General features: G+C 46.1%; 1 protein-coding gene across 1 annotated transcript in view; it reads left to right on the top strand.

Moving 5' to 3' along the window:
• The window catches only part of smtnb (smoothelin b), a 49,456-nt gene that overhangs the window by 18,895 nt on the left and 14,048 nt on the right, over positions 1–16,513 (top strand). The window contains 5 exon segments of the mRNA XM_070964243.1: positions 5,108–5,210; positions 8,567–9,273; positions 11,351–11,402; positions 12,390–12,995; positions 15,002–15,075. Of these exon segments, the coding sequence (XP_070820344.1) occupies positions 5,108–5,210; positions 8,567–9,273; positions 11,351–11,402; positions 12,390–12,995; positions 15,002–15,075 (1,542 nt within the window).

Below are 16,513 nucleotides of genomic sequence, written 5' to 3'. Positions count from 1 at the left end.
CAAAAACTTTTAATTTCATTTCAGCTCATTTGATCAAATGCTGTAATGGCGTTATTACATTTTAATGGTCTTTCGCTACAACACATGCTTCAATCACTGTGAAACTCCAGACTTCAGACGTCTCCCTCAGCTGACCAGCCCCCGAGTGGACGACAGCAGACTTTTCAGAGTTTAGCCAAATTTTTCTTTTTCAAGATAAAAGACTGAATTATGTGGCTGTTGCAGCAAACAACATGTGAAGACATAAGGCTCAACTGTTTGAGTCTGCAAGGGGCCAGATGTCATCTTATCTGCTGTGTTTGATCAGTTTTCTGATGAATGCTCCGATGAGATTTCTTTGTGGGAAAACAAAGTTAATTCTTACTGTATGCGGTCACTGTTGTTGTAACTCAAGCCCTTTGAGTGATGGAAGTGGAGGATCACTTACAGTATCTACGCTTTAAAGGAAAATACAATCAGTCACTTTATTAGCGTTCTGGTGGTTCATGTGAAAGCAGCCATTTTTCCCACCCCGGTGATATAAAGGAGGAGAAAATAAAGGCTGTATCAGTGCGTGTGTGTGCGCGCGTGCATGTGTGTATGCATTGTCCTCAGATAGGAAGTGATGACAGCATGTTGGCGTCACAGGACGTTCTAACACTCAAGCCTTTTTTTTACCTCACTTCCTGTAAGACAGCTGAGCGGCACGGCGGTGTGCTTGTGAGCTACAGGTGGTGTGATGGATGGGGGGGGGGGGGGGGATTGGAGGTCCGGGTGGGGGCTTGGACAGACAGACAGGCAGCCCACCAGCTGTGCCTCAGCAGTGCAGTCTGCGCTGGAATGGGGACGTGGCCAAAAACAACATCAACCAGCAGCAGCAGGGCTCCTTCCACTCACATCACAGCAGCGGATCTCTTTGAGCTGCGTGCAATTGTCCCGTGGCAGATGGAGGTCCGAGATAGGCCTCCACAGCAGCCAAACACACGCAAAAACACACACACATGCGCGCACTACTATATGTGGCTACTGCCAGCAGCTTGAAACAAACACCAGCTCGAGAGCTCATGCAACAAAAACTCAAGATGGAAAATATATGGAGAATCCAAGCACCTGATTAATAAAGCTGTTAATTTTACATGAATCCAGCAGCCATTAGGAGTTTTGAATGGGAACAGTTAACATGGAAGGCTGAAGGACAGTAAAAGTTTCCTTTTGCTCATTTGAGAGAAACTGTACTGTAACAGCTTATAAGAAACTTTAATTACATGTGTGTAGCAGCAGTAGGAAAAAGGATCTGTATTCATTACTGAAGCATAAAAAAGAGCAAAATATAGAAAAATTGAAATGTTACGGTCAGTCTGTTACAGTTAAACATCACCTCTTGTCTCAAGTAACACAGCAGTTGGAGAAATTAAAGAAATGGGTTAAAACAGAGGCAGTGTGTCAGAAGTTAATGTGTCAACCAGGCAGCCTTTAACCTGTAAGAAACGTGTGTGTGTGCGCGCGTGTGTGTGTGGTGGTGGTGGTGGGGGGGGTCAGATCCCTGTGGAGACAGAATGGGAGGGAGGGGAAGTCAAGGGAGTGGCTTGTTGGTACTATATGTGTGTGTGGTGTTGGTGGTGGCGTGCGTGTGTGTGTGTGTGTGTGTGTGTGTGTGTGTGAGAGTGTGTATGATGTGGCTGAGGGAGTAGAGCGGCAGAGTAGCGGATGTCCTGACTCCAAGAGGGTTACTGCTCAGAGAGAGAGGGAGAGAGGCAGTCGGTTCAGTGAAGAGAAGGTAAATGTCACTCAGACTTTTCTGCTGTCGTGTGTCACAGAAATGCTCCTTTATGACTTTCTTTATTCATTTCTTTGTCTTTCATTTTGGCTTTTGCGCTGAAAGTCATTTAACCATCTTTCCTCACCAAACTGCGCTTGTTTCTATCTGACTGAAGAGTGGGACGTACCTGCCTCTGTGATGACCTTTCAGGTTTGTGTGCTGAATGATTGACAGTTTAACTCTGAGGATGTGTGTTGATGACACTGTAGTGATGCATAAGAGGAAACTGGATCATTGACACTGACAGAATTGTGGAATGAATTCTTTTATTACTTAACCAGGTAAATCTTGAATATTTAGTGCTTGTGCTTTAAATATATTTTAGTGATTTAACCCTATAAGTTGTCTCTTTGAGGCTGCAGGCTTGCATGCCATCTAGGTGTGCTGGCAGAGCTCAGGTAGGCTGCTGGGTGGGCGGGTGTTGTAGCTCCTGACAGAGTTTTGTTTGCTCTCTGATCTCATCATAAACGTATTGCAAGAAGAGACCTGAAGAAGTAGCTTAACTGTCTATAAGCGGGCCTGTGTGTTAGCGATAGAGAGGGTTTAGCGGACTTTGGCGATGACATGGAGGAGGAAAAGTGCAGCGGATCCTCTCTGAAGGAAGACCAGAAAGTGAGCTCAGATCGGCATGTGATGATGTGCAGGATCAGGAGTTTTTTTGTGGGTTCCCCCACACCAGACTGAGTGTGTGATACTGAGATGATTGCTACTTCATCCCAGCTACTGTATTTCAGTTCCTGGAGGTGAGCCGAGCGTGTGGTTCCTCAGGCTGCAGTAATGGAAAATGATCCACCAGGTTTCTTCTCTCTTCCACGTGGAGGCATGGAAGACCCTCCGATGGTCTGGCCTTACTATTGAAGTGATGGATTTAACTTTCATGGAAAACTGGAGCATTTAAAGCCAGCGTGTTAATCTGCAGCTGATCTCATCTGTCTGTCTGTCTGTCTAGAGGGAGGTGTGTGCCTCAGCGCTGGCTCAGCCTCAGCCTCATTGTTGTTATTTTTTGCGGAGCTGAGGGTTCAGAGGAATCCAGATGGCCCACGCCTTGCTGTGGTCACAAGAGAGGACAGTTGTTTTTGTGTTTACCGGTTTGAGCTTTTGCAATTACAGTCCAGCACAAACGGGCTCCCGAGGCCAGATGGGACGAGTGGTCTGAATGAGCGTTGGAGTGGGACGGCGTTAGTGTTGGTTCCACTCTGTCAGGTCTTGACTGCCAGGGCCAGAGGGAAGCCGCTAATGACAGCATGGTGGCTGGCAGCGGGTCGCGAGCTCTGGTCTGCGTCTCCAGTTCCACTCTGTCTTCCCTTTTTTCCCTCTGCCTCACTGTCTGTGAGAAATATGTTCCCTGTGGTTTCGTGGGAGCTGTGAAATGATGGCTGTCTGTCTGACTCCTGGTAGAAGCAAGAGAGGGAGAGGAGGGGCGGGTGACGACAGACTTGTCCTCTCTAATTGTGTTTATGGCTCAAACGCAATTATCTCCCCCTGTGACTCTTTGATTGAGTGACTCCACTCAGAAGGAGAGTGGCCTTTGTGTGCGACCTCTCGCATTATTCCACCGTAGTGCCTTCAGTCTTTTGTGTCATTGCAGAAGACTGTTAGCGTCCTCCACACTCATCAGACACTGTAATGACTCATTAAATGAGGGTTCAGCTCAGTTTCTTCTCTCCACTGTGGCGTCCCAGCCAGTGTGAGAAACGTTTACTGTTGTCTTGAAAAGCTTTTTATTGCCAAGAATCTTTGCTGCCACTTAGGTTTTTTTGCTCCATGTAGGGAAAAAAGAGAAGGCATGGAAAAAATGGCATTGGAGCCCTTTCTATGTAGATTTATACTGCTATGATGTCATATTTAGTATTAACGCTTTTAGGTTTATTTTTTTGAAGATTATCCAAGTATTTTTCTATGTGATTCGTTCAGTCGTGCATTCGCCATTTCAGATTCGTCTTTCCTCTGATTACGTTTTCCCTTCGGTGATCGAGCCGCTCTGCCCTGTAATCTGCTCAAGGTGGGGAAGGTCACAGTCAGCAGAGCGGAAAGCCAGCGGTCGTTTCTCACCTCGGCCCCACACTCGTGTCTCAGTTCGAGCAGGCTGTGTGTTCGGTCACCACGTTCACTCTCTGATCACACGCTGCACTGATTAAAAGCCTTTTAAAACACAAAGGAGGGATTTGTGAGATTGTCACCCCGGAGCTGCTGCTGACAGCTGTGCCAGTCTCTTGTGTTTGATAACATTGTTTACACATGGACAACTGATTGTGGTGTGTGATTGTGTGGTTGGGTGTGGGCACTTTCTTTGCTTGCTTGAGAGCCTGTGAATGTGTTCTTTTTGAAGTAATAGCAGGGTGTAAATCTCTTCTAAGTATTATATTTTCAGTATGTAAGGTCATGTCCTGTATATTTTTTCAGGATCCACCCAAACTATTCTTAACCCTGATGCGTCTTGTAAAACACCTCTAAGTAGATTATGTGCCTTGATATAGTTCAGCATTTCAGAGCGATGCACACCACCTGTAGCTCCACACACAAGAGCTTTTTGCCCTTTAATAGAAAAGTTTGCCTCAGAGTTGTGGATTAAGAATGAATGTGTGGGAGTGATTAAAGAGTGTGTGCACACGCGTGCTCGGAGGAGCCTTATTTGTGCAGCTGATTCTCATGTGGAGTAGCTCAAGGTCAGGCACCGGAGGCCCAACAGTAGTGCCTGCATCTTCATCGTCCCCCTCTCCGTCCTCCCCTCCATACTTCTCCCGTTTCCTCTCCATATGCCAAAATACTGCCGCCTCTCCTTAGAGATCTCCTTCCTCCTCCTGCAACTTTCTTCTGTAAGTGCGAGTTAGGGCCAGAGTAGAAAGCTATATTTTGTCCTGCAGTCAGACTCCAGTTAATCCTGAAGAGTAGGAGCGTCTCAATCCAGATCATAACATAGTATTGAAACTTACATTGACTGTAGAGTATGCTGGCTCTTTGAGCTCTCAGGGTGCCCCCCTCCCCTCTCTCAGACATATACAATGGAAAACAAAACATATCTTCACTTTTTCCAGCTGGCCAAGCTTATTGCTCATCATGGCTGGAGCGTTTGACCTCAACCTCCAACAAAAGACCATTGTGATCACAGCTGACCTCAAACAGATGATCGTAGGACTGATGTTTTCAGAGCAATGAGGTGGCATTTTGCCTCAAAGAAAAAAACCTGAAGACAATGTGACCTGAAAAAGTTTAAAAAAAAAACAAAAAAACATGATACGTGTGGAGCTTTACTGAAATGCATTGAGCATGTGCGATTCTTTTCCTTTTCTTCTCTGTTTTCTTTAACAGGAGACAGAGCCGGAGAGTCACAGTGAGCACGGACGTATCAGATCTCAGATCCGGGAGTTACGCGGCCAGCAGACACAACAAAGCAGAGAGCTGCAGAGAATAGGTGAGAAACACAGGCTCAGATCCAAACTGCTTGCGACTGCTCTGCAGATTTGTGGACAGTCGTCTCATGTTTGGACTGACTGTTTAAGACAGATTGTCTGCACACACACTTACAGCATGTTTAGCCATGCCACACTCTTGGAATCACTGAAACCCATCTTTTGTATGCTGTAAACATTCACCTAAAGGTCAGCTTTGGGTAGGCACTAACTAAAAGCCAACACTGACCACCTCTGTTGCATGTGCATGTGAGTGCATACATCCGTCTTGATGCAATTTCCTCTTCGCTGCCTGTTAAAATAGGCAGCTGAAGGAGGCATTCTCCTGAGGTGGCGGTCAGGAGGTCGTATCAGTTCAGGCTCTTTAAGCGCCTTCATTGAACTTTATTAAGTGTTTGGAGTCACTCACAGCCATAGGCTTAATGACTTTGACTTCTTAAGTGTGAGGTAATTTCATTAACCGCTCTGTTAGCCCAACCATTAATAAAAAGTAGTATGAATGCAAGCCTTCAGGAGGGAATGAATGTGCTTCGTTCACTCGACTCCTTGAAACCCAGCAGGCGCAGAGCTGACGGTGAATAGCTTGTAAAACGTCAAAAGTGTTTTGTTGACAAGTTGTAAATGCTACAAACCCACCTACACTAACACATGTCCAGCTTAAACACCTCGGGAGTAATTATTAATTTGCTGATCCCCTTGATATAGGATGCCAAATTGACGTTTAATCATCCCTGGCTGAAGGTGGAAGTGTTTTTCTTATTTTATTTTGGCCTGAGCTTGGCTGGCCTGACCTGGCCTGAGGCTGACAGCCATAATAATGTAATTCTGTGTGGCCTGGTCTACCCTGTATTTGGCTCCCAGTGTCCTTCTCATGGACCAGGGATTGGTGGTTGGGTTATGGGAAGCAACAGAGAGGAAAACCCAGCAGCCACACCTCTGCTAAATAAAGCTGATACCAGAACAGAACTAAGGCCTAGATTTGATTTGATTTGGTGGAGAAACTCCCCACTGTTCCTGATTTATCCCTGCCTTACAATTTAAACCAGGGTGAAGCCCCGGTCAACAAAAAAAAGACCACCATAGAAAACCAAAGGAGGAAGGCGCCTTTTAAAGTGGACACCAATCAACAGAGACGGACGTTTGCGGTTGGGGAAGGACAGCGTAGCCAGGGTGGGCCGGTGGTTGTCTTTTCAGCAGAGTGAAAGTAGCAGAAAATAAGAGATTGACCGGGAGGCAGGTTCTGTTTGGTGTTTGAACCAAACACAAACGTCTACCTCTCAGACAGAAAGCTTTACGTTTACCAGCTTTTCCTCAATGACCATGTGTCCGGCTGGACTGCATTCTAGTCCAAACTGTAACTGGTAGAGCTGTGATTTAGGAAATTAAATGTTTGCAGAGACTCCCAGTGGAATGTGCCTCAAGATCCCAAAAGAGAGAAAGTCACTCAACTTCAAGTTTGACATTAATGTTGATTTCACACAGAAACCCTGTGAAGGATTGAACACAGCAGCGTCTTGTGTATGACCGTTAATACCAATACCATATAGCATATATCAGTTCAAAGCCATTCACACAAGACCTTGGTCTGCAGCTGTAGCACCATACAAGTCACTGCTAAAACATAGTGGTTCAGTGGTTCTCAAAATAGGGGTCATAAGAAGACAGAAACAGAAGAAGTAAACGCTCAAAATTATTGAAAAGTTTCATTTCACCTGGAGAATCTGGATATTAATGACTATTTCTATTTTTTGCAAGTTGAAAAGCAAATGCAACGACGTGAATGAGACTTGTGGCACAAGTCACATCAAATCAAATCATTTTATAGAATACACTCTAGAAAGCTGTTGCATCAAGGTGTGATGAACCCATGTTAAAGCCCGGCCATGAGCCGGCGAGGCAGAGCTCAAAAACCTGCACTGACGCGTTCACAGCAGCAACAAACATGAGCTGTCCTCGGGTCACTGCTTCAGTGTGAAAGACGCATAAAGAAAAGCCTTGGTTGGCCTTTGTGCTCGAGATGTTGGCTGGCAGCAGAGTGCACAAATGCGGGCTGCTGTTGTAGCTATTTTAGAGAAAAAAGCAAGCCTCTCATTACCAAGTAGCAGTGGGGATTTTCCCAGAAATGGCTACACAATGGGCATCAATAGATGGCTTCCAATGGCAAAAACATGGACAATACCGTGAGAGTTTGTAGAAGAAGCAGTGCGTTTTGGCTGTCACTTCAGTTACAGTTGACCAGTAATTGAGTTTGGCCTGAGTGCATCATTAGATGTAGAAACTGCTGTCTAGTGGACCATTCATAGTGTCACATGTGAGATTGGCAGCCACTAAGCATCATAATCACGTTTTCTATTCAGACCTTATTACATAATCATCTGGTCTGTTTAATCAACAACTTGCTGCCATTAATAAATTGTTTCTGCACAATTTAGCAGGCTTCTTTTTTGGGAGATGTTGCGTAATACAAAAAAAGATCAGCTGCTATAAATGGAGCTGTGAATGTCCCAATTGATCCTGTCTTGTTGAAAGTTGAAAGGGTTTCCCGCGGCTGCCGGTTAGACCGGAGTCCCTCTTTGATTCGGTTTGTAAATGACAGGCATGCATACTTGGTGAACCCCACTTAGTCGCGGAGTTGGTGCAAACACAGGTCACACAGAAGTGTTTTCGTGCCTTGGTGTGTACATGGGATGTGGGAACCTGATACACTATTGGTTTTCTCTGTTTTTCTTATCTGCGGTATGTACACAACCACAGATATTCCATCACTAGAAGCACCGTGGGGTGTTAGAGGTAGAGACTATCAGAGGGGGAGGATGTGGGCAACGCTGCGTTGTTTGGAGTGTGGTTTCCTGAGGAGAGAAGGAACAGTGAAGGAGCTCGGACAGAGGGGAGGGAAAGTACTTGTTCTGGTCTCCATTTCAGCCCCACTTCCTCTTTGACGTCTTGTACTTGCATACCACCTATGCTTGCTCCACGTGCTCCCCCTCTTAAGCTGTTACCGCTCCTGCTCCTTTACGCACATCCACCAACACAATCTCACAAATCTTGGTCAGGAACTGAGCCCAGTCTGGAGGAAATGCCTACATCCCCTCACGTCTCCACGTGCCTCCTTTGTGATCCTGAGTGATATTTTCAAGCCCGGGCCTCTCACGAGGCGCCGGTGCCGCAGAAGTATTTGATTTCCATCATTTCAGCCTTGAACTTCACCTACTGCTTCCTTCGCTCACATACAGTAACACTCTTCACTTTAATTCACTGCTGATGTGAGAGGAAGAATAGAAGTGAACGGGAAAATCAAAAACCACAAGGTACAGAAAGGCATTTCTTTCTCATTTTTCATTTGTGCTTTCTGTTGCAGGCTCCAACTCAGGCATGGTGTTGGTTCTGGATCACCTGGTGAAGGATGATGGCTCTGGACCTCTGCTGATCCAGCCTCAGAGAGAGGCTGTGACCACAGAGCCTGACCTGGTCCTGTCTCATCGTCAAAGGTCAGACTCTTCAGCTTCAGACCGCAGTGTGACGTCTGTGCTGTCCAGGTCCAATCTGGATTCTGTGGCATCAGAGAAGAGTCTGGGCTCAGCCTACAGAGCCCGGCTGGACTCTGGAGCCTCAGACAGGAGCCAGAGTCCCTCCCAGCGTGGTCGGCTGGACTCTGGGGCTTCAGAGCGAAGCGTCAGCTCCCAGTCCTACGTCAGACAGAGACTGGGCTCAGATGTCTCAGACTCCGGAGTTAGACCCCGTTTCGGCTCTGGGGCTTCAGACAGCGTTGGTCTTTTGTCAAGGAAAAGGAGTGACTCAGGGACATCTGACCAGAGTGTGAGTATGTCCTCTGAGGAGAGGGGTCCAGCAGAGGAGGTGGAGGTGGCCATCAGTGGTTCAACTTACAGCACGGATTCAGAAACCGAGGGCAAAAGCCCAGGTCCAGCCAGCCTCCAGGCTCGGTCCAAGCAGGACCGCGTCATTGACCAGGAGCAGCCAGACGGAGCTGTTCTATCTCGGAGTGATCCTGAAAATGGCCTGCTCAATGGCAACGCCAAGGGAAAAATCGACTTTCAGAAACAAAAGGTAGAGTGTGCAGTCCCTGTATCAGATGAATGCTGGCTGTCTTTGAGTCTGGGATATACAAAGGGTGACAAATTGAAGGAAACACCTGAGTGGAGAAGCATAAATGCAGCTTCCATACAGGGCAGGAGGGGTCACTGACTGGTTTGTTGAGTTTGAAAATGATCAAGGCTTCACAATCACCATGTCACAACTAAATGAAACACCTTTAGAGGTGAAAACTGAACTTAAATACACATCTGCTTTGTAAATCGCTTGTCCTGTGTTCTCCTTTAAGAATAAATTTGAATCCAAAAAGGAAGAAATATGGTGATGAGGCCCTCTAACTTTGCACTGATTTTGTATTAATAGCTATTATTTTGATATAGCTGATCAGATCTTTCTATAAAGCAGTTAATACCAGTCTGTTGTAGGCAGAACGGATGGTCACACCGCGGCCGCCTGCACAGGAGCCACAGACTCTGAACAACAACCACATTAGCTCTCCTGCTAAAGTCTCTTTATCTCACATACAAACATGAAAACACGTCTGGTCTTGCAGCTTAGCTTGTTAAACATGCGAACAAACAAACTGCACTGCTAATGTAATGCAGCTGCTGTCAATCAAACACAGACACCAACATGCTCCTCCAGACTGCTGAGAGGAAAAGGAGCTCTTCTGATGTTTTTTTTTCTTTCTCCTTGATAGATAAAACTATGAACAATACATGACATAATGTGATTTCAGTTGGACTTTAAAGGACCAGTGTGTAGGATTTAGCGGCACCTAGTGCTGAGGTTGCAGATTGCAACCAACTGACTACCCCTCGCCTCACTCCTCCCTTTCCAAGCATGTTGGAGAACTGACGGTGGCCATGAAACTCATCAAAAACATAAAAGCTGCTCTCTAGAGTCAGTGTTTGGGCAACCGTTGAAACATGGCGGTGAAAACATGGCGGATTCCGTGGAAATATAAAGAGCTAATCACAGCCCTATTTTCTGGTGATTGAGCACTAATGAAAACATATGAGTGGGCAGAATAGCGTTCCTCCCTCCAGTGGTGTGACAGAGACTTGGAGAGCCTATCCTAAAGGGCATTGTAGCTGCTGTGGAGGCCTCCTAAGACACACATTTGTCACACATCTGTACTCAGAACAGTTTGAGCCAACTGAAAAGCAACAATGATTCACAGTTTTATCATATTTACACCACTAGAGTGGGGTGTTGAGCTACACAGCCACGGTCACGTGCGCCAACAGTCCAAGCTCTCACTTCCTTTCTTTCCAATTCATTACTATCTCTGACATGGAATCCCAAAGCTCCATTCTTCACTGACATCCAGGTTACATCGGCATCCATAAACACACTCTGAGCTACTGTTCTGTTTAACTTTGGTTACTTGGCTACACAAACAAACTGCGCACCTGATCGTCTCTGCTTCACCTCAGCAGCCTGTCAGCTTCACCTGCTCTCAGAGAGGCACAGACGGCCTTACAGAACGGAGGTCCCGTCTCTCTTCATCCCACAGTGCCGAGAACACAGAGCTGCTGCTTCGGCACTGACTGTCAGCTGTTTAGCAACATGTCCCATCTTGGGGGCTCAGGCCACCATGACGCCATGGTGTCGCTCCTCTAAATGTGTTTACCCAAGGCTGGCCCAAGCGTCTTTTATTGTTCCCTTCAATATATGCTCATGCTCAGTCTCCTGAGAGTAATGTAAACACTCTGGGGCCCATCATGGCCCCACTGCCAGAAAAAGAACAGAGGCCCACTGCTTCACTCCAAACACCAGTGTTACATAATGAAAACACCACCAGTTGATTCTGTATTTAGGATGTGTGTGTGTGTGTGTGTGTGTGTGTGTGTGTGTGTGTGTGTGTGTGTGTGTGTGTGTGTGTGTGTGTGTGTGTGTGTGTGTGTGTGTGTGTGTGTGTGTGTGTGTGTGTGTGTGTGTGTGTGTGTGTGTGTGTTGCTGGCCTGTGAAACATGCAGCTCTTCAGTATGGCAGTCCTGTGGCTGTCAATCCAGGCATGTTAACCCTTCACCTCCTCTACTTCCTGCACTGATTGTTCTGACATGTTTTTTTGTTTCTCCCTTTGTAGATAACCGTTAACAGCGATCAGCCCCTCACTCATGGCAAAGCAAAGGATTCTGGTAAGAAACTCTTACCGACTGATCAATAGAAAATCCGTCCATCTTTTAAAACATTTATCAAACTCCAAACATTCACAATTTCCTTTGCTGCATCTCTCTCTCTTTTACATCTTTAATTACACATGTTTTGGGTCAGTACAGTTGGATTGGAAAGCAAAAGCAAACTTAAATATTCTGGGGTCTGGAAACTTGTGAGGGGCATTTTTCACCATTTTATAGGCTAAATGATACATTGATTAACCGTAACACATTTATTGATAATGAAAATAATAATAAGTTGCAGCTCTAAACTCCCTGTTCACAGGTTTATGGTTTAGTTGATGGACTGCTTTGTCTTCTTCAGGGAAATTTAAAAGCGTGTGATAATATCACACCAGATGGTTTGTATCCTGTCAGACTCCGGTATATGGAGACAGTCACAGCCATTAGTGTGGCAGCATATGACCACTCACAGGAGAGAGGGATGGGAAAAGGACATGTTATGCATCATTTTCTCTCTTTCTACCAGACAGCACTCATTGCTGTGTCCACTGTACTATAAACTGTGGTTTTCCTCTCAAGCTGCGCATCTTTTTTTTCTTCGTCAGGATGACCTCAGTGAATTTCTTCTCCTCTAATCACTAGTGTTTTTTTCCGATGGAGGGTCTGTGCCAAATCAGGAGCTTTGTACACATTATCTGACAGTATTAAATATCCATGAGTGGAAGAAACATGTCCTGAAAAGTCCACAAGATAGAAACTGAAACATGGTGAAATGGGGGAGGTTAAGTCAAGCAAAATAAAGGGGCAGGGGCGAAACCTAGAGAGAGGAGGAAAAGAGGAAAGGGATTTGTAGAGGCTTTAGATGTGGAGGAGGAGATGATGAGAGCAAGAGTATGCTAAATTCGGCCAGAACAGTGGAAAGGCTCAAGGCTCTGTGCCTCTGCTGTATTGACTTTGAGTGTTTTTTTGTGATTTTATCTCCCCTCCTGCATTATATCTTTCCAGCACCTGAGAAGAAAGATGTTGTATTGGAACAGTTCAACCGCACCAACTCTGTACGTGATCGAATGCGCAAGTTCACAGAGCCCAGTCAGAGCCAGAATGTCCCAGCTTTGAAGAAAGCTCCTCTGAGAAATGGGATCACCTCCGGCACCAGCAGCCAGACAAATCTCTCCAGAGCTACTGAGCTGCTTACACACACAGCAGCATCCCTAAGCACATCTGGAGACAGGCCAGCAAGGCCACATGTGGACTCCACGTCTCACACCTCTGCCGCGTCCCAGAGTCACGCCACACCTCAGCCAAGAGGCGTGGCTAACAAACCTCTGTCTTCAGCTAGCCAATGGCAGAACTCCATGGGTGGGACGAGGCATCCAGCTGAAAAAGATGTGCACGCCTCCAGTAACTCAAAGGAAGACAGGACCCCAGGGAGAGCAGCCGGACAGCAGGTCACCCAGGGAGAGGCAGACCCGGACATGAAGACTTTCCTCACCATCGAGATCAAGGATGGGCGCGCCACCACCTCCTCCACATCCTCTCCTCGGGGCAACATGGCACCCATCGCCAGCATGACCCCGCGCATCAACACTAATGCTCTGGGACAGAGAGCAGGTAGGAGCATCAATCTTACAGCAACAGCGCTCAAACTGCAGCTTAGTCAGTGCTCAAATAACTCACTCAACATACCGCAGTATTTTCCAAAGTATTAATTCAAGAACATCTATTTAGTTTGTTTGTTTAACCACTTTATTCACCCTGATTTTTAGATGACACCTGATTATATTGACCTTTTAAAGCTCTCTATGGGTTCGCACAGTATGGTACAAATATGTAGCCCACTGCATTTCAGGCGGTATGAATCCTAAGTCAGCACGCTGTATATCTTTACTTGCTAATATCAACCCTTAGATCACAATGGAATCCCAGTCACTGTGGGAGGCGACCGGCACCGAGGAATCGGTCACGAGTGGGATGGTGACAATGGTTTTTGTGAGGCTAATCAAGCAAAGCTCATGGATGAGTGGGGATACATGCTGGGGTTGAATATGAAGCAGCATGGTTGTACTGAAGGGTATTTGTTATAGAGTGGGCATGCTTCAGTGTGGAGGGGGTGAGGTCAGTAGTAGCAGAGAGTATATTGGGACAAATGAAAGAACAGCTGGCTTTCTGGGGCCTGACTGAATAACAATACTGTTACAGTGAAGTGAATAAGCCTGCGAGCCCACACAACTCAGTGTTTGTTACATGCTGCACGTACAACACGCTCCTACTTTCCTCATTCATTTTATTTAAATGTGTTTGGGAAACCATCCATTGATCACTTCGCCTGATAAGAGATGAGAACATAGAAACCAGAGTCATGAGTTTATCAGTGGTGCCCAGTTAGTTTTAGACACTGGAGTTCCTCAGTTTGAATGGGGAAGAAAAGGCATCCATGTTTTCCTGGCTCAATATGTGTGCCGATGGCCCAATGCGGCACTTCAGTCTACGCTGTGTTCAGTGGTAAGACATGACAGGTGTTGTGGCATACGTGAGGAAAAAGCATAACTCAGAATTTGACAGCTCTCAGTGAACACTCGTAGTTTACATGAAACAGTGATGTTGAGTAGAGGATGAGTAACAATAACAAGACCATTTTCCCTGTTTTTGTGTTTTGTTTTAGTGAATCTGCTTCTAAAATATGTAGTTTTGTGGGCAGGGCCATACTTAGAAGCCACAAATTTCTTTATTGTCAAATCATTAACTGGCATGCTTAGCAGCGAGCCGCTCTCCTAAGAACACAGTGTTCCTGTAATGTAATATACGTACTCATAGTGCAAACAGTACCAACAGGGATTCATTACTTGCATTAAACAAAAACATGAATAGCAGAAATCTCCGTCCATTTCAGAAGGGGAGCTGTTACGATATGTCCAAACAAGACGTCTTACGTTTCAGCTCTTCCCAGCAACCGGGACCTCCAACCCAAACAGTTTATTTAAGACTGGAGCTGGACCTATGCAATTACAGCCTCCTCACCTCTTACAACCAAACCCCAGGCGCAGGGCACATTGGCATGCCGCTGGGCTCCTTCACGAGGGTCACATGGTGTCTTGACGGCATTTGTTTTAATGGTTTTGGGCTCCTTTTTTGGACACCTGCCCATCTCTCACTGACTAATGACAGACTGTGACTGTGTTTCCGATTTCTCTCAAAAGCACCTACCAAGAACCTTAAATGTACACTGTGCTGGTGCATGAATCCTGTATTTTATTGTGTGTGCGTGTGTGTGTAGGGGTGGGGTTTGACAACAAGCCACAGACGCATGCACGTCCGCACACTTGCAGGCAGATGAAGAGGGCTGTGTATGTTAAAGGTGGCGTCATCTACATTTCCTCACTTGTCTCTCGTGAGACAGCCTGTGTTGTTTATGACACTATGGCAGCTTATGTAACTGAGTAATGGCTACCACCAACACAGTGCAACACCATGCACACATCTCAACTCTTCACATGCATATTGGTGCCAGGACTTTTCTTGGCCTTAAGATTATTGCTATTCAACCCATAGCTGTTCTCTATCTGCCTGAATTTAAATGTTTCATACTGAAAATCCATGTAAATTTCTCTCTGTTTCAGAGTTGACCCTTGGCCTCAGAGCGACACCCTTCAAGATCTCTTCATCCAGCCTCTCCTCTGGATCCTCCATCAAGGTACAGTCCGTCTTTACAAATTATTTTCTTTGGGAAATGATCACAACATTGAGGCTTGACAGAACCTGTCAAACATGCATTAAAACGCTTTCCCAGTTCCTTCCAATTAAAGATTAACGTTTTGTTTTCATCTGCTATTTCTGTCCCAACTGACTTGAATTCCACCGTGTTTTCGCTGCGTCCCTGTCATGGCAATCACCTATAAAGGCTTGAAAAGCAAGTGAGCCGGGACAGTGAAAGACGGACAGAGTGTGAGAAAAGAAGGGAGAGGAGGGAAGAACAGTGTTTATCAAACACAGAGTGGGTAGCCAGTCACATCTGTCCTTGTAGGGTATGTGAGGGAGAGAGAGGAAGAGGGGAGGGAGGTGCTCCGGGCATTCCTTGTTTTCTCTCGGCAGGCCATGCCCACTGAGATTTATCTGGGAAATGTCTCCTAAATCACACCTGTCTGTCTTCATGCACACCAATTACTGTTCAGCTCCATTAAGGCACATGCAAGTTGATGCAAGTTCTTCATCGTGTCTCTTCTCGGGGTGTTAGAACCCAAAGACGCAACTCTCGCCTCGTTGCGCACTCTGGCTGAAAGTGGACAGAGTCTTTTGCTGATGGTGAAAAGTGACTGCTGGCAGATTGAGCAAAAATCAATCCCCTCCCATACCATTACAGTGACCTCCGGGGTCAGGAGCAACTGCTAAACTCCCCTCTGCTTCATTCCGTAACCTCCTTGCTCCTCCATGAAAGGAAGTGTCCTCATGAATGGAGAGTGAGTGGAGATTGAGGGGGCGAGGAGGAGAAGCGGTGCCCTGTTTACTCTTTAATGGCCGTGTATTCCACTCCCTGTGTTGAGCGCAGCCGTAATCTGGTTATGGGATCATGGAGCTGGATAATTAGGACTGGGAGGAGGCTCCATGGGGCTGCAGGGTGGATTTAAGGTGTTGGAATGAGACTGTCTCCATCAGTTAGGCCCTTGTTGAGACGCAGAAACACAGGGGCAGGGACGAGCTAAGATCCCACAGCAGAGTCTTTCTTGTAGAAAAGGGATTTTGCAGGAGGACAGAGATTCTGCAGGAGATGAGGTTTATTCTTCTCTGAGCTGAATGATGTTACAACATTACCATAACGGCATGCAGGTAACATCTTTGTGTGAGTGCTAATATGTGTATGATGATACTAAGTGTGATGTATCTTGAATTATGGTAACAAAAAAAATGCACATGCAGTTGAAGAATCTGCATCACAAAATCAGCTTTTTTGCCTTCACGGTTTCCAGTAGCAACCCATCAGAACAGAATGATTATAGCCTGCTTCATGTGTCACTCACCAATCTATAGCCTGAAATTGTCACTATCCTGCTAATTCTATTGTTATTCATAACTGCTGGGGATGAGGGTTAAGCCAGGGGCCTGGCTCGTCACTTTATAGGCTCAACAGAGTGCAT

The sequence above is a fragment of the Chaetodon trifascialis genome, chromosome 6 (assembly GCF_039877785.1).
Source record: "Chaetodon trifascialis isolate fChaTrf1 chromosome 6, fChaTrf1.hap1, whole genome shotgun sequence".
Classification (NCBI taxonomy): Eukaryota; Metazoa; Chordata; class Actinopteri; order Chaetodontiformes; family Chaetodontidae; genus Chaetodon; species Chaetodon trifascialis.
Note: the sequence above shows the minus strand (reverse complement) of the source record. Positions and strands in the feature narration are given on the sequence as shown.